The sequence below is a fragment of the Phycodurus eques genome, chromosome 6 (assembly GCF_024500275.1).
Source record: "Phycodurus eques isolate BA_2022a chromosome 6, UOR_Pequ_1.1, whole genome shotgun sequence".
Classification (NCBI taxonomy): Eukaryota; Metazoa; Chordata; class Actinopteri; order Syngnathiformes; family Syngnathidae; genus Phycodurus; species Phycodurus eques.
In genome coordinates, this window is record NC_084530.1 from 18,713,920 (window position 1) to 18,732,409 (window position 18,490).

General features: G+C 38.2%; 1 protein-coding gene across 2 annotated transcripts; it reads right to left on the reverse strand.

Annotated features, from left to right (window-relative positions):
• Window positions 1-3,956: 3,956 nt before the first annotated feature.
• Window positions 3,957-18,471, reverse strand: LOC133404349 (cytochrome P450 3A40-like). Of its 2 annotated transcripts, XM_061680145.1 has the most exons (13): window positions 18,399-18,471; window positions 17,610-17,703; window positions 15,933-15,985; window positions 15,740-15,839; window positions 15,137-15,250; window positions 13,253-13,341; window positions 13,028-13,176; window positions 12,068-12,195; window positions 11,911-11,986; window positions 11,270-11,430; window positions 9,242-9,468; window positions 6,641-6,803; window positions 3,957-5,974 (listed from the first exon to the last, which is right to left on the reverse strand). In XM_061680145.1, the coding sequence occupies exons 1-13, from the start codon at window positions 18,461-18,463 to the stop codon at window positions 5,897-5,899; spliced, it is 1,497 nt and encodes a 498-aa protein (XP_061536129.1). In that variant the 5' UTR covers window positions 18,464-18,471; the 3' UTR covers window positions 3,957-5,896. The 2 variants fall into 2 exon arrangements, with proteins under 2 accessions (XP_061536129.1, XP_061536128.1); XM_061680144.1 differs by lacking the exon at window positions 3,957-5,974 and having other exon boundaries at window positions 6,493-6,803.
• Window positions 18,472-18,490: the final 19 nt, after the last annotated feature.

Sequence of the window (18,490 nt, forward strand, 5' to 3'; positions counted from 1 at the left end):
AGAAAACGTGTCACCGGTCATCGCGTTCAGATATACCCGTTACCATGGCGGCAACAACAACAACAATGGAAGGCGGCAATGTGTGTTGGAAGAAAAAGAACAAAAATAGGGGGGTAACGTGTGGTGTCGTCACTGGGTGCTATCCGTTCAAGGAGCGCTTAAGGTATATGTTCATGTACTTTTAATATGGCTCGCAAGCAGGCAACATAACTTTAAGTAGCCAGCTAATGCTAGCACTAACATTTGCACGTAAACATGCCAGCGTTGTGTCAAATCATGCTCTTAAGCTTCAGTATAATTTTGGTTTGTGCATGTGAATACATTTTGACAATGGAGCGCAAGGGAGGGAATGCGTCAGTGACAATACGCAATCCTATTTGGTCGACGTCAATGGGCGCTGTCGGAGAGCTGTCGTTCATATGTCACACTTCACAGAGGATTTCCCAAAAAATCAAACATGCTAGACGTTTCATTTTGGCATCGTAGGGTTATCTTAGGGCCAAATCGTTGGTCATGAATTGCCATAATTTCCCGTGTATAATGCGCACCCATGTATAATACGCACCCCAAAGTTGACCTCAAAATTCTGGAAAACCTTTCTACCAATGTATAATGCATTTTTAAAATGCATGATTTTCCTTCTACCCATATGATCAAAACATGAAGTATTTATCTGTGTTGTGTTAGTTTTTTCAAAGAATTATTCTGAACGTAAGCACTTTATTTGAACACGTAATACTTTATTTTTATTTACTTGCTCTTATTTCGAAATTCACTGCCCTACTTTTTTTTAGTAAATGAGAAAACACACAGTTGTGCTAATATGTTTGATTACCCAGGTAGAATTTGTAAGATGGGTACAATTCTTTAAAGAAAACCTGGAAGGCCAGACACATTTTATTTTATTTTAATAGCTTTCAACTTAAACTGTCAAGCTATTCCGAAAAGCATTATCATCAAACAAAACATAACCATGAAGAAATTAATGACGGTTGTTGTTCAGTCATCAGTCGTATTTAAAAAAAATATATATATATATTTCACAAATTCTGCCAGGGTATGTAAACTTATGAGCACAACCAATAACCCACTACCTCCGCGCCCCCCTTAGCGGACCACACTCAGAGTTATATTACGATACGTACTTTATCCTAATGGGGCCATGAAATGACCTGTGGGATCCTAACACAATATTGTCACATTTTGTAATTGCATATATGCATTTGGCTCGTTCCATGTAATATCTGACTTTGTTGTCACTTTGTAGCACAGTCTGTAATACGGTCATGTCCTGTAACTCGGACATCTTATGACGGATCACACGACAAATGATGAAGATATTTGTAGGCAGCATCATATATTGTGCAGTTGATATCAAATATATACGCCCCTGTTCAAATGTCGTTTTTGTGATGTAAAATAATGACACCATGATAAGTTATTTCCAAGCTTTTTTTTCACCATTAATGTGACCTATAACCTGCACATCTCAATTGAATTTGAAGAAAAAAAAAAAACATTTCGAGAGTGAAAGTAAACATAAACAACCCAGATAATGTGGTTGCACAAGGGTGCACACCCACTTCTAACAGGAATGTGGCTGTGTTCAGAATTAACCAATCACATTCAAACTCATGTTAATTCGGCATCATCATACACTTTGCATTTAAAGGGACATTTGCAGTTTTAAAACTGCCTGCAATATTTGAATGTAGCCTCACTTAACTAGGGGCAGGTGTGGGTCAGTTGATAGAGAGGGTATCCAACGACTGAAGATTCGAATCCTGGTTCCAACTGTCCGCTGTCGAGTGTCCTTCGGCAAGACACTGAACCGTTAATTGCTCCCAACGGGCATAGCAGCACCTTACATGGCAGCAGCTGCCCAGTGCGCTTCTGGAAGAATGGTCAAAAATTCCCATAACACACTCCTAAACCTTGTTGAAAGCCTTCCCAGAAGAGATTAGCAATGGGATGTCACTTAGGTTCCTATGTGAGTCAAGGCAGGTGAGCGAATACTTTTGGCAATATAGTGTATTTGTGTATTTTTTGTAATATAATTGTGTATTTTTTTTTGGGTAATATAATCAAATCCTATTCCATATATATATATATATATATACATATATATATTACTTTTGGGGGGGCAAATATGCCTATTTTTCCCAACATTTATGTATTTGTCATGTTATATTTTCAGTTAATTTATTTCTAAAATCCTTGTATTTTTGTTAATTTGTTTTTGTATATTCCAACTAATATTTTCAGTTTTTCTTTGAGATTTGTCTGTTTTTTCATCAGTTTTGTATTTTTTTCTGTTTGTATTTTTTTGCGCTAATGTCTTTTTTCTGATATTTGTGTATTTTCGAAGTAATATTTAAACTTTCTCAATTGTTTTTTCCCCTAATTTTAAGTTATATCAGTTATTTTGTATTTTGTATTAATTGCATACATGATTCTGTTCATATTTATAAATATATTTTTCCAATGTATTTTTCTGTATTTGTCAACTATGTTTGTTTGTGTATTCTTCATCTGTTTTTTTTTTCATAATTCTTCTAATTTGGTCTTTTTTTCATTGAATTAGTCTTTTATCCAAACATTTAAGTATTTTTTTGCTTAATATTTTTCTTTTTTTTCCCCCCAATATTTTTTAAATCACAGACATGCCATCTGTAAAGCAGATAAAATTGCATTTTCGAGCCAAATGCTTGTTTAAATGTGTGTGTGTGTGGGGGGGGGGGGTCAGAATCAGAATCAGACAGGCACTAAGCTTTCACTCACTGACGCCACATTGCAGGAAGTGAGCGTTGCATAATACTGACAGAGTAACTAACTAGTCACCACATTGTCACTCTTGTTCTGTTGTACAAGCTTGTAAAAAAAAGAAAGTGTACACGTTGGCTTTCATCCAATCACAACACCCAGAACATGTGGCGTGTGCAAAAGAAGCTGCTTGGCCCCGCCCCCATCTAGTTTTTTTTTTCCCCCTCTCTTTCTTTTTGTTATCTCTCTTCTGTTTATAAACATGGAAAGAACAAGAAGGCCCCAAAACGCGGAGACATGGAGTCTACACATGCTGATGGAAGGATCAGGATCTGGAGGGATGACGCGGATTTGCCACGTGAGGGTGCTGTTGGAGGGACACGTCATTCGGTACACTGAGGTGTTGAGTTAACTTTTTCCGATGTTTCTGTATACCAAATATTCGTCTATTTTTTCTTGCCCAGTTCTAGTTTTGTATTTCTCCATTTGTGCATTTTCGTTTTAATATTTGTGTATTTTCGTTTAATATTTTGTATTTTTGAAAAATGTTTAAAACTTTTGTCAATTTGTTTGCGGAAGGCATTCCTGAAATTTGTGTATTTTTCTATCAAGTATTTGCATATTTTCTGTTGAATATTTGTGTATTTTTTAGTTTAGTCTTTTTTTTTCATGTTTTTAGATTTTTCATCTTTGTATTTCTTGTTAAATACCTTTGTATTTTTCATACATCATTTTTTAAAATGTTTTTTATGTGGGAGGGGCTAATTTATTTATTTAATTATTTTGGGGGGGGGCGGGCGGTTCCTAATATTTGTATATGCATTTTGGGATTTTTTTTCATTTAGTGTAATAAGCTTTGGCTTATATTTGTGTTTTTTTATAATATATTTTTGAATATTGATTACATTTTCTGGTCTAGTTGCAAAGGGTACATTTTAGACATAGCATGTGGGGCAAAATTTGATGTCCTGTTTTTATAATTTCATGATGGGCCGCAGGTTTGATTTGTTTAAAACCTCTGCCTTTACAAAGATAATAATGGTGTTTAAGGTATTAATTTCACAATGGGACTCTTAGATTGAGGGTATTTTGCAATGTACTTTTAGAAGTAAGCACACATAAAACCAGACCGGTGTTGTAGTGATTGTTTTTTTCTTTAGTTGCTTTTAATATTGTTCATGGTAAGTTAATGAAACAGGAATAAAAGAGAAATAATAAAAACAGTCACTAAATTTCAGAGATGACTGACATACCTAAATAAAAAAAATACAGTGGAACACCTCAAAAGGTGTTAAAATAAAATATATACCTCAACAGTCAAACAACATGCAAACGCAAATACACTTTTTCATCCCAGTAGTACTTACAGAACGCCACTGGGTGACACTATTGCTCTGCAAACAGTCCTGTTCTCGCGCTGTGCCTTTAGTCGTCAAAGTGTGAGTCATTTTACTGTATTTTACTTTTGGTCCATTCTATAGTTTTACTTTTGTTTAGTTCTATAATGCAGCTTGGTTAATTTGTTATTTGTTATATATGAAGGGAATGTAAAAGTGTTACTTAACCACTAAAGACAAATGCCACCTGTGTTTTAGCTGAAAATGGCACCAAAAAAAAAAGACATTCCTAGTGACAAAAAAAAAAGCCCCACTAAAAATGTCATTTTTGATCGTTCATTTAATTTAACCTCAACTAACAATTATTTTTGCATTCAGACTATGGTTTTCAAATTTGTCTATTCTTCCACCAGATGGTGCTAGTTTTCCCATTCAAAGCATGCAGCAAAACGCCACACCTTTACTGCTACCGAATAAGGGTTGTCTCGCAACTGAAATAACTTTTTGTAATTTTTTTTGACATATATTTTACAAGATTGCCTTGCTCCTAAAATGTTAACCCTAACTCAAATATTTTTGGATTTGGTCCAATATTTGTGTGGTTTTCCGAATGTATTTTCTACAAGTTTTGGTATTTTGTTGATTTCTTTATTTTTTTGCTATGTGACCCTCCAGCACGAAACCGATCAGGAGTCACACGGCCGTGTTTTGAGCTATAAAAAAATTCTGAAAGACATTACACGTGCTTCCCAATGATAGATATATTGTGATAATTGGGTAACGTTTGGTGAAGATATGTCCGTTTAAAATTCGGAAGTGGTGTTTCAGCGTTAGCCTAGCAACATGAATGTTGACTGTATTACAGCCTCTTGTTGGTTCATACGTGTAGCGATGTACATTTGAATTAAATCCGCGAGTGCAGAGAAACCCAAGCTTTCTGTTGATACCAGACGCTTTTCCTTATGTTGCGCGCGACAGCAGCCAGTTAGTGTCATTGACTTCTCGTCAATGTCTGATTTTTTTCTTGGCGATTTCGCTATACCCTCTCAATAAAAGTTTTTCGTTGTTGTTTTTTTTCACGAGGCATTAAGGCAATAAATTATCTTTGATTCCAACTGGGAAGTGATCTTTACTTATTTTTCTGATGCTTGAATCCCATCAGAAAATCTATCTTTTTCTCATAGTCAGTGCTTAACGGAGTCAAGCTCAAAACACAACTGTGCAACTTCTGTTTGTGCTGGAAGGTCACATATACCAGTATTCTGTGCAAATACATCGCTAGAGAGTATTTTTTTCCATCTATTTATTGTTGTTGAAGATTTGTTATTATTCTTGTATTGTTTTTTTTTTTTTTCAAAGCCTGTTTCCCATAACAACATGAAATTCGGTGGGAATGTCTATTGTGATAGACATAAAAAGTCTCAAAAATCCATGTCACGAAACACATGGAAATTCTGCGATTTTGGTTCGCAGCAGCCATTTAAGGGGCATTTTGGCCATTTTCAAAGGTCCCTAAATTGAAAATTCAGCCATCCAGCATGTTTATCATGCGTAGATTTTAGAATTGTTTTGGTGGGACGACCTTCAAAATGTGCGACAACTACCTTTTCCGTTTTTTTCCTTTTTACAAGGGTGCCTTATTAAACTGATGACTCTGTCACATTGGCCCATTTATATGCATCGTTGTCCACAATTTGGAGTTTTCTATTATATTTTTCTGATCATATTCTCTATTTTAAATATAGTGTGCAAGCGCAGCGAGCATTTTCGCCGTTTCATTTCCTGCTTCTTTAGCTTCACGACCGCAGCTCCAACTTCAGTTTGATTGGTCGCTTGGGCATCAGCAAGCCCTGCACGTCCATCTCGATGGGCACCTGGTGGAAAAATTAATGATATGAAAAGTAACAATGCAGGTGTCAGTGGATGTTGACATTTTGAGCTTTGGACTGACAAAAAAATAAAAGCAAAAGATAAACCTCTGCATCACTCTGATTCTACATTTGGAACGGATTATTGCTCCAGAGCTAATCGCTGTGAACATGCCCCGCATCATAAAACAGATGGCACTGTCGTTTAACTGTCAAAACGGCATTTTTCTCAAAAATAAATAAATAAAAATGCTGAACGGCCACGCTAAAAAGAAGAAGAAGAAAACAAAAGTTTGAATTACAAGACTAAAATCTTGAATTACGTGAAAAAAGGTTTAATAACGAGTCAGAAATCCTGTAAACAGGAAAAAAAATGAAAGATTTCATGAAAAATAACATTTTTAATTAAATATTTAAAAATGTATATGTTTTATCGATGGCAAATGCATACTTATTCTTGTATGATTACTACTTTTTCTTGGAGAAAAAAAGGATTTGTGAGATTTCAATTTTTTTTCTTCAAGAAAATCTTTCAACTTCATTCTCGTAATTTCCCATTATTTTCGTAATATTGCGAGAATGTTACAGAGTACCGTAGTTGTCCAGCTTAGTAACCCATTGAATGCATCCACAGAAAAGCATAATGTAGCGGCGATAAAGCCACGTTCTCACCTCGGTCTCGTCACACACGCAAAAGTTGTACCGTTGCAGGATCTCCACTATGGCCAACTTCATGCTGACCAGAGCAAAGCGCATCCCGATGCAGTTGCGAGGGCCTGCTCCAAATGGCAAATACACGTACGGGTCAAAAGACTCTTTGTTTTGCTTACTGAACCTGAAAACACACACACACACACACACACACACACACACACACACACACCTCTCTGAATATTACTTCTTTACTCTCATTACAATACATCTTTTTCTCCTATTATTATGACTTTATTCTTGTATTATTACAACGTTATTCCTGTAATATTGCAATTTTTTTTCATGAAAAGATTTTGACCATTTTACAATTACGACCAGAAAAATACAAATTTGTTCTCATGAGATCATGACAACAACAAAAAACTTAATTCTCCTGTGATTCCCCTTTTTTTTCACTTCTCTTAATATTTCAGTTTATCTCCCAAAAAATTATTTTCATTAGATTATGACAAAAAAATTCTGACTCTTCTCACAATGTTGCTATTTATTGACATATAATATGACTATTCTTATAAGTCAAGATTTTTTGTCTTGAAAACATATTCATTTGTTCTTGTAAGATTGGCTCTTTAATAAAAAAAAAAAAACTTGATCCTTGTCTGAATACAACTTTTTCTCTTGAGAAAAATTATATTGTTGTAAGATTCACATTTTTAAATTGACATAAAATGCAACTTTATTTCAAACATGTAAGCATCCATCCATCCATTTTCTTAATCGCTTATCCTCACTAGGTCGCGGGCTGCTGGAGCTTATCCCCCCAAAAAAAAAAAAAAAAAACTAAGTAAAAAAGGTACTTATACTGTCCTTTCAAAATATACAGATGTGAATAATATCGATAATTATATGATAAACTATTATACCAAGGTTATGAACAATTACTAATTACAGAAACATTACAATTGATTGATTGATTGATTCATTTTCCGAACCACTTATCCTCACTATGGTCGCGAGGATACTGGAGCCTGTCCCAGCTATCTTCGGGGGAGAGGCGGGGTACACCCTGAACTGGTTGCTAGCCAGTCGCAGGCCACATATAAACCAACAACAATTCGCACTCACATTCACACCTACGGGCAATTTAGAGTCTTCAATTAACCTACCGTGCATGTTTTTGGGATGTGGGAGGAAACCGGAGTACCCGGAGAAAACCCACGCAGGCACGGGGAGAACAGGCAAACTCCACACAGGCGAGGTCAGATTTGAACCGAGGTCCTCAGAACTGTGAGGCAGATGTGCTAACCAGTCGCTCACTGTGCCACCCATTAAAATGTGCTAGATATAAACGGTTATATGTAAGAGTTATATAAAAAAAAAATGGTACCATGTATATTAAAAAACAATATGATATTTATATACAGTGCATATTATATAAATAGATAAAGATACAGATACAATATCCAATGTATTATTCTTGTACGTTTATCCATTTTATCCATCCATCCATTCATTTTCTTCCACTTATCCGGGGTCAGGTCGTGGGGGCAGTAGCTTTAGCAGGAAAGCGCAGACTTTCCTCTCCTCATCTAGCTCTTCAGGGGAGACCCCGAGGTGTTCCCAAGCCAGCCGGAAGACATAGTCTCTCCAGCGTGTCCTGGGTTGTCCCCGGGGTCTCCTCCCGGTGGGACGTGGCCAGAACACCTCACCAGAGAGGCATCCAGGAGGCATCCTAATCAGATGCCCGAGCCTCCTCACCTAGCTCCTCTCAATGTGGAGGAGCAGCGGCTCTACTCTGATCGCCTCCCGGATGACCGAGTTCTCTCTCTAAATCGATCATCGAACTGCGGCTTAGGGTGTCCTGGTGCCCAGTGCACATGTGGACACCCTTATGCTGGCAAATGGTGTTCTTTATGGACAATCCGTGATGAGCACAGAAGTCCAATAACAAAACTCCGCTAGAGTTATGATCGGGGGTGGGGGTGTTCCTCCCAATCACGCAGTCATTTCAAACTGCTCTAAATTGCGAGTGGACTCTGCATCAGTTGCACAATTTCCCCCCTCGTCCCCCCAAAAATAAAAAAAAATTAAAAATGTATCGGCATTACCACATTGCACCCAACCCGTATGCCCCCCCCCCACAGGTGGTGAGCCCATGGGAAGGGGGACCCACGTTACCCTTTCAAGCTGTGCCCATGGGTGCAGACCCGCCCGCCAGGTGCTCGCCTTCCAGCCCCACCTCCAGCAAGTTTTACTACTAAATATTAAATGAATTACATGTTATGTTTTATCACCCAAAAATGTCTTTATTGTAAGATTAGGACCTTTTTATTAAAAATGAAATACAAGTTTGTTCTTGTACGACTTTTGTCTTGAATAAAATACAACTGTATTATTTTTTTGATTTTGGCTTTCTTTTTTTCTTGGAAAAAATACTATTCTCATAAATTCCCTATTTTTCACAAAAAATACAACTTACATTTTTAAGATTAAATATTAAATGAGATATTCTCATAATGTTCATTTCCCCCCCCCCTGTTGCCACGTGGTTTTCTTAGTATTACCTCTACTTCTCAGGAATGAAGACTTGATTTTTTTTTTTTTTTTTTTGGGTAGTACCTCTCCGGTTTGAACTTGTCGGGTTCGGGCCACAGGTCGGCGTCGCGGTGCAGGGGCCAGGTGGGCACCGTGACCGCCATGCCTTTGGGGATCACCACGCCATTCACCTCCATGCTGGCCTTGGCCACACGCTCCAAGCGCTGGACGATGGGGTACATGCGAAGGGACTCGTTGATCACCATGTCCAGGTACTCCATCTCCATCAGCTCCTGGTACTGGATGACAGCCTGTCAAAAAATAAACATTTGACAAACATTCTTGTAACATTCAGACTTTTTACTCGATTCTGACTTTTTTCTGTGAAAGAAAATACAACTTTTTCTCGTACGAGTGCCACTTGTTCTCTTAAAAAAAAAAACTTAACTGTATGTTAGTCCTGTACAATTAGGAATTTTTTAAATGTTAGATTAGATACTACGATTTTTCGCCAGAATATATACCTATATACTCAAAAAATACGACTGTTCTTGTAAGAAAAAAAAAGATATTTTTGTAAGATAACGAAAAAAAGTACAACTCTCTTCTCATAAGATTGCAACTTTTTCAAAATAATTACTTAAATAATTACTTATTCTAGGACTATTACAATTTATCGCCCCCAAAAATGTATTTATTCTCGTACGATTGTGACCACATACATATGAGGTAGCTATTAAAGGTGCATTCATTGTGTCGGTCACTTGAGGACAGAGAAGCGGTTGACAAATGAACATTTATCACCTCATAAAGTAGAGAAGTGAAAACAAGTTACATATAAAATGCATTATTATTACGACATTATCATCCAAACAAATTGTTTTGGGTTGTGCTATCCAGTTCTTTGTCAAGCGAAAAAGATGTCATCCATCCATCCATTTTCAACACCGCTTATCCTGGTTAGGGTCGCGGGACGCTGGAGCCTATCCCAGCTGACTTTGGGCGAAAGGCGGACTACACCCTGAACTGGTCGCCAGTCAGTCACAGGGCACATATAGACACGGACAACCATTCGCACTCACATTCACACTGTCACTGAGTGTGAACTGAACCCACGCTGCCTGCACCAAAGTCAGGCGAGTGTACCCCTACACCATCAGTGACCTAGAAAGATGTCATACGAATATATAAAGACACAAAACAAGAAAATATCTCGATATAAAAATGCAATAAATCATATAGATTTTTGCTATTGTTAAATGAATTATGTTTTTGCTTGTGTTAAACAAGTACAATATAGGAATTTATTAATTTTGCTTAGGCAGAAAGAGAAGAGGAAAGCACAGAGCCTGCAATTGAATGTGGGGACTTTGAATGTTGGGACTATGACAGGAAAATATCAGGAGTTGGTTGACATGATAATGAGGAGAAAGGTTGATATATTGTGTGTACAGGAGAGCAGAAAACAGTGGTGAGGCCAGCCATGATGTACGGATTAGCGACAGTAGCACTGAAGAGACAACAGGAAGCAGAGCTGGAGGTGGCGGAAATGAAGGATGTTGAGGTTCTCTCTAGGAGTGACCAGGTTGGATAAAATTAGAAATGAGCTCATCAGAGGGACCACCAAGGTTAGATGTTTTGGAGGCAGGCAGGCCAGGCAAGAGAGCTAGAGGAAGACCAAAGAGAAGGTTGATGGATGTAGTGAGGGAAGACATGGGGGAAGTTGGTGTTAGAGAGGAGGATGCAGGAGATAGGCTTACATGGAAAAGGATGACACGCTGTGGCGACCCCTAACGGGACGAGCCGAAAGGAAAAGAAAAAGAGGAGGAGACGCTTTAATTGGACAAGAAGTTGGCTGTGATCACTCCCACAGCGGCACAGACCTCACTCTTTTAGATCCGCTGGCCTGCGCTGGTCCACAAAATTACCAACAGCGGATCTAACCTCGCCTCCACGCTCAGTGCGCAGGGTTTACGCCATTCACGAAAATAGAACCGATAAAATGTGTTGTTGCGAGAATTGATAGACCCTCCCTCCTCTTATACATCTCTGTATGCGTTCACATTGATATGTTGTTTATTTTACCACTAGTACTTTTAGTCCTGTGTGTACCTTGTTGGGGAAGGTGACGTCCACCTCGTCCTGCAGCTTCTTCATGACGTGATGGTTTGTGGCCAAGTTGTGTGCCAGGAAGCCGAGAGAGCTGCTGGTGGTCTCATAGCCAGCGAAGATGAAAATCATTGCTTGAGAGAGAATCTCGTGGTCGTTCAGACCTGCCGAAACGATGCCCAGAAGTAATCCCCGCAGTCAAAATACAATTCCATGCAAGCATGCCTGTGTGAGCATTGGGCAGGACGGGCCCTGTGATTGTTATGAATGATAACTGCCACCTTGTAGAACAGAAATAAACACAAGGACTAGAAATAATCACTCACAACACTCATCAAAGTTGTGAATGGCCTATACACAAACACGGACTCCATTGTCGTATTCCTTGACCTCAGTGCCGCTTTTGACACAGTTGGTGATAAAATCTTATGAGAATGATTTAAATGATAGTTCGGTTTAACAGACCCAGTTGTAAACTTTTTATATTTATTCTCTAGTTCTATTTCTAGTATTATTTTCGTGTGTATTTGGGATTTGCATTTCAGAGGAAGGACCTAACACGTGAGGTCCCCCAAGGGTAAATTCCAAGCCCACTGTTATTCAATATTTACATGTTCCACCTTACGTTATACACAAACATATACCTTTTTTCTTGTCCGCTTCAACGGACTTGTCATTCTTCTGTGAGTCAATCATTAACTGCAGGAAATCCACACGATTCTGAGAACATATTATAAAGAGATCATTCTCTCACCACCGTACCCCTGGCTCAACACTGTACTCCTGTACTCAACACCGTACCCCTCGTCCACTGCTCTCACGGGTGGATTTGATCTTCTGCAACGAGGAGTAGAAGAAGTCGAAGACCGAGGTCGGGAAGAAGGAGAACTCCATCTTCTCGAAGAATGGACCCAGGAAGGGGAAGAAGACTGGAGATGCACCAAAAAACTAAGTTTCTATTTATATATTTAAAAAAATAATCATCTGGAAAAGTTTTAAAAAGTTGGAATTTTCCACAGCCGTTCAAGGGGAAATAAACCCACTTTTTTTCAAGCATACATTGTATGTGCTACCACTAATGAAAACATGGTCTTCTGGTTAATATTGCATTCGTGGAGTAAGACTTTCACAGAATCATTAATCAGTCTCCATCCAGCTCGGGGCCACCATTTTGGGCAATATCACCCTCTGCTGGGGACCGAAATTAACATCACAACTACCCCCGCGATGGTTGCGTACGTCACATGACCAAACCCCAAAAACAGGTTAGCAGACTCCCTGTGCGACGGTGTATGCTGCGGCTTGCTGAAAATGATAGTTTGAACATTTTACTACTACAAATCACTTTTTCAAGATTTCGTTACAGTATGTTAATTTTTTTCCCTTAAAATTTTACACATGCATTTTTGTAAATTTTATAAAAACTAAAATTTAAAAGAAGACTTGTGCAAAAATACTCCACCCTTTCATCTAAAAAAAAGTTCCAAAATTGATTAAATTCAGTTTTCCCCTCAAAATTCTACACATTTTTATATATTTTTATAAAAACCTAAAACACTGGGTTTTAGGTATTCACCTCAACTTTTTGAAAATGGTGTTACAGGATTTTACAGACAAATTCTACACCTATAAGATTCTCATACAAAAACTGAGATCAAATCCAAAAACCTAAAAGAAAACTTCTATATAACTACTCAAGCCCTTCACTTTTCAAAACTTTTACATTTTAAAACTTTTAATTTTGAAAACTTTTTCAGTCACCTATGATGAGGAATAGCATGTTGAAAATGTCAAACTTGAGCATCTTTTTGATGTTGGTTACAAACGGGTCGGAGGGGTTGTTGATGGAGTCAATGTCCACGCTGAAGGCTGTGCTGGTCACCACGTCCATGCTGTACGAGCCGAAGAACCTGAGGAGCGAGTGCATCTTGTGCTCTTCATCATTCACCACCGTGATGAGGAGGGAGTGTAATGATGCAAACTCACTCCTTGATGTCCAGAGCTTGGTTGGGGTCTGCCTTCTTCTTCATGCTGCTCACCAGGTTGGCAGAGTGACGCTTCATGATGACAAACATCTGAGACCACACATGCACACGTTAAACCAAGAAAACAAGCGCTAAAAACACACACAAAAAAACGCATCACAAAAAACACACAAGTATACGCGGACACAAGTTAAACCAACACAGACAAATGCACACACACACACACAAAAAACACACTATAAAACACAAACACGCACCTTGACACACAAAAAGACACGCACGCACACACAAATGTAGAGAATACGCCCCATGGAACAGTTGTCAACGGCAACCCCCAAGAGTTGATAACCTTTGCGTTCCTGCTTCCTGAACCTCAAACAGCTGGTTTGTTTGACACAGGAATCCTGGTTTATATCATCTGAGCCATAAACTGATTGCAAGTCTCCTCATGCGTTGCACAGCATGATTGGGGGAAGGAAGTGATTGATGACTGTTGAAGAATGGAACATGATTACCCCCTGATTCAACTCATTACACGCTTACAAGTTCAGTCATTCAACCTATATCTTGTTCCTTACGTACGTTTGTCAGTCATTTTTGTAGTAAAATCCCTTTTCATTTGTCCCTGAATTCTCCTGTAGTTTTCATTAAATCTTCTCTAAAATTCCACTTCCCGTGTATATTGTGTATGTTTGAGTCCGAAACAGTTGACCGCTTGAATCGAGAACTTTTATTCCTGTTAATGTAGCGTGCCTTCTAAAATATCGAGAGTGATTGAGGTTTTTTGTCACTTTTCCTAAAATTTATGACTATAAAAAGAGACGTGGCGCCCTGTACGAGACAAAGATAGTTTGATTGTAACCTTCGACGTACATCGAATTACACTAGAAGTAAATGCAGGCGTTTACTGTCCGACGTATTCCTTTTCCAAATTAATTACGCTTTTATCGAAAACCAATATAGGCTACAAACAGACATATGCAGAACATATCCAAAACATGCAACTTTACACACATACAATCAACATTCACAAAAATGTTCATGCGTGCACACGCACACACACACACACACACACGCACGTTAAACCAACACATGCACACAAAAACACACATACAACAAAACAAAAACATGCACCTGACACTAACACACAAAAAGGCGCTTATACACAGGCATTTGACAAATAAAAACACACTCACATGCACACAGGTTAAACCAACAAATGCACACAAAAGATTGTGACCTTTGTCATGAGCCGCCCTGCTGTACTATGGTTGGAGCCTGGGTGGCGCCTTGCACCCTCTCGCCCTCTTTCTCCCGTCCCCTCTCTCTCTCTCTCTCTCTCTCTCTCTTTCCAGCACCTTCCTCGGCCGTGCACCTGTCACCAATCAGCCCTCGTTACCGCCTGCATAAAAGCCTGCCAGATCCCGGAAACGTTCGCCAGAGTATTGAAGCTTCCAAGCGGTAAAATGGCTCCCCAGTCTCCAAGTAAGCCTACTCAATTCCTTGTCGTCGTTCTGACCTTCATGTTCTTCCTTGTCCTCAGCGTATCCTCCGTGTCCCTCATCAAGTGGATTTCTGGCACCTCGCTGTCAAGCCAGCCCGCCCGTCCCCGTCACTGCCTGTCACGTATTCTCTGCCTCAACAACCTGCCAGCGCATCCTAAGCACCATCCTCATTTTCCCTTACAATAAACTGTTAATCACAACCTCTCAGCCTCCGCCTCCTCTTGGGTCCCGTCTCCATCCATTTCGTGACAACCATTACGCACACACAACAACAAAAACAAACTCACAAAAAAAAAAAAAAAAAAACCCCACAAACGTACACTTTTACACACACAAAAAACGACGGCTATAAAGACGGAGAGGTGCAACAACGGCAGTGCCTCTTTGAGTCGTCCGGAGGTGAACGAAGGCGAGAGGATGCTTCGGATCCTCTTCCAGTCTTCATCTTCTGCGATACTCACGGCGTCGTAAAGCGGACCATTCAGGCGGAAGTTCTACAACACAAAAGGAGAGAAAATTGGTCGACATGTCAGCCATTGGCAAAAAGTCAAAATCTGCAATTTAGTTTCAAAGCAGCCATTTTAGGCGCATTTTGGAAATTTTGCCAGTGGTTCCTCAATTGAAAATTCTGCCCACATCGCCAGTTTGACATAACATGAAATTTGGTACAAATGTCCATCATGAGTAAACCCACAAAAAGTCTCAAGAACACATTCCTAAAAAGTTACAGGAAGTAGGCCATTTTGCTTCGAAAAGTACATTTTGGGGTCCATTTGCAGAAGTCGTTCAAAGATAACATTTTGTCTGCTTGCTATCTACTTTGCAGCATGTATACTCGACAGATGGGGGACATTAAATTGCGAAACCATTTGAGTGTTTGTCACGGAATGTGAGCGTAGAAAAAATGTTGCTTGCCTGCATGCGTTCATGCCTTTGTGTGTGTGTGTGTGTGTGTGTGTGTGTGTGTGCGTGTGTTCACTTACTCTGCGGTTGGTGAAGAGAGAGTAACACTCCTTGACGAGCACCGTCTTGATCATGGCGGGATCCATGATGCACAGAACAGGCTGCCGGCCGTCGAAGATGCTAAACATGGAAGAAAAGCATAACACTTTTCTTCATAAACCGAAAAAAAAAAAAAAATGAATTCTACTGTCATGATCTGTGTTGCGCACGCACCCCCATGTTTTGCCGTATTTCTTGTGGCATTCTGCGTCGAAGTGAATAAAACCCTGGAAACGGACAAACACGTGGAGGGAAACGTCTTTAAAGACAGTTGAGTTACAAAAAAAAAAAAAAATATTGAAAAAATAAGGATGTGAATTCATGAATTTAGATAAAGGACAATTCATTCCTTAATAATGACGCCAATAAACAATATGCAGCTTGGATATGGCGCCCAACCCAGACTTTGGACAGTCCTCGCTACTGAGTAAATATTTATAATGATCTTTGAGCTTTCAAAACCTGCCTAACCTTTACAGGTAGTTCAATCAAGTGATTTATCCAAGGCAAATCAGTGTACAAAAGTATTAATAAAATGAAAAGATATTGAAATTTAATTCTTGTAAATACAGTAAACCCCTGCTATATTGCAGATTAGTTTTCGTTGTCTTGGTATTTTGTCGATTTGTTTTGGTAAGTGTTATTACATTTTGTACTCTTTTATTATAATGTTTGTACATCAACTTTGCATTATCCATTGAGCTTGGTCTCTCACTATATATGTTCAAATGTGTTTAAAGACCTTTAAGAAAAATTAAGTACCATAAATTATGCCTAGGGTGTATTCATAAATTCATAAAAAATCATTTTAGGTGTATTTTTTCACAGAAAACAAGGGGAGGTTTTTTCACTGAGAAAGTCGCAGATTATTATTAATTTTTTAAATAAGGGATTCTAAATAACGTCATTTTTGGAGACACCCAAGACCTTCTTGGGTGTCTTTTTGATAAAAGCTGTATATTTTTAAAATCTTAATTTTAGATATTTGCATGGAGAAGGTTATTTTTACTGAGAGAATTTTTTTTTCATGATAAAGTAGTAATCTTACAAGAAAGTATTTTTTCTTTATAAAAAATGTAATCAATTAAATTAAGTTGGATATTCTTTAAGGTATATATTTTTGAGGACGAATACAGTCATATTTTTCAATATAAAAAGTTGTACATTTAAGAAAACAGTATCGTATGAGCAAAGTCATATTTTTCTTGATAAAGTTATGAAAATAAAGTGGTCTTTTTTTAAATACAAAAGTCCTCTTCCGAGACTGAAGTCATATTTTTCTCAAGATAATACAGTAAGTCATAATATTTCAAGACATGTCATATTTTATTGAGGGGACAAAAGTACTCATTTTACAAGAATAAAGTCAGATTTTTGAAGGGAAAAAAAAGGAAATCATGAGAATAAAGCCTTGTACCTTTTGGTGTCATAATCTTAAGAATAAAGTCATACTCTATTTTAAGGTTTTCATCCATAAACATTTGTAATCTTATAAGAATCGTGTATTTTTTTAGATACATATTGTATTTAAGAAAACAGTAATCTTACGAGAAAGGTTGTATTTTTCTAGATAAAGTCATCAGAATACATTTTTTTAGATACAAAAGTCATCATCTAACGAGACTTTAGTCGTATCTTGTCAAGATAAAAAGCCTTAATATTTTGAGATCGACAACAATAATCTCATAAGATAAGATATTGTATCATATCAAATAAAAAGTCCTAATAGTCCAAGATACATGTAAGTGGTATTTTGTCAAGGAAAAAAGTAGTCTTACGAAAATAGATTATTTTTTTTTCCCCCCGAGGTGGACAGTCCACATCATCTTATGAGAATGAGACCCTTCCTACCTTCCTGTAGTTGAGCATGTTTCCGAAGAAGAGCACCGGCGTGGGGCCGGGGATGCCCAGTTTTTTAAACGTGTTGTAGGGCCAGTAGCCATAGCTGAACAACAACAACAACAACAACAACAAACAACATGGATGGCAAATATCTTGCATTCATTTTGATACAAAAAATGTCAATCTATACGTTTAACAGTTAACGGGTTAGTTATTAAATTCATTTAAAATGGGTTAGAAAAAAGACCATGAATTATTTTATTGTTAAAAGAAAAAAAAAAGGTTTTATTCAGCCAATTTTTCCTGAAAGGGGTTCATTGAAATTGATGTACAGTGGACCCACGCATGTTCACGGCTCGGCAGCTGCAGATTCACCTATTCACAGATTGTTTTGGCTCATTTCTCTTTATAAAGGGTGGGGGCGGGACCAACCGCCATTTTTCATGGAAAACGCTTATTGGCAGTATATCCCCACTTATTCAAGATTTTTTGGGAATGAAAATCTTTTTTTTCTTTCCAATGCAGTTACAATGGCCCTCAATTTTCCACAGAGTTTCGCTCTTCGCGATACAGCCCTCAGGGGTATTTATTTTAACTTTTTATATATTTATCTCATGAGATAATTTTTCACTTCATTTATTGTAAGTCATGACATAGTATTGAAATAAACATACACATTTGAACTTTTCCATTTGTTCCTCATCTATAAAAAAAAAAAAAAAAAAAAGAGCTGTCCGTTTTACAAATCAAAGGTGGGCCGAGTATAAAAACATTTGCCCAAGTGTGCGTGTCACTTACATGACAAAGAGCGTGACGAGGAGCGCCAGGAGAGTCCACGTCGTGGCCGAAAACAACCAGTCCATCTTGTCTGTTGTGGTCCAGCGGTGGCT

What these genes read in the sequence shown, in the direction of transcription:
- LOC133404349 (XM_061680144.1), bottom strand. Translation starts at nt 18,463, where the DNA reads ATGGACTGGTTGTTTTCGGCCACGACGTGGACTCTCCTGGCGCTCCTC. An exon ending in CAAGCTCTGGACATCAAGGA is followed by an intron (nt 13,177 to 13,252) that starts GTGAGTTTGCAT and finishes CTCGCTCCTCAG; the next exon opens with GTTCTTCGGCTCGTACAGCA. An exon ending in GTGAGAGCAGTGGACGAGGG is followed by an intron (nt 11,987 to 12,067) that starts GTACGGTGTTGA and finishes ATATGTTCTCAG; the next exon opens with AATCGTGTGGATTTCCTGCA.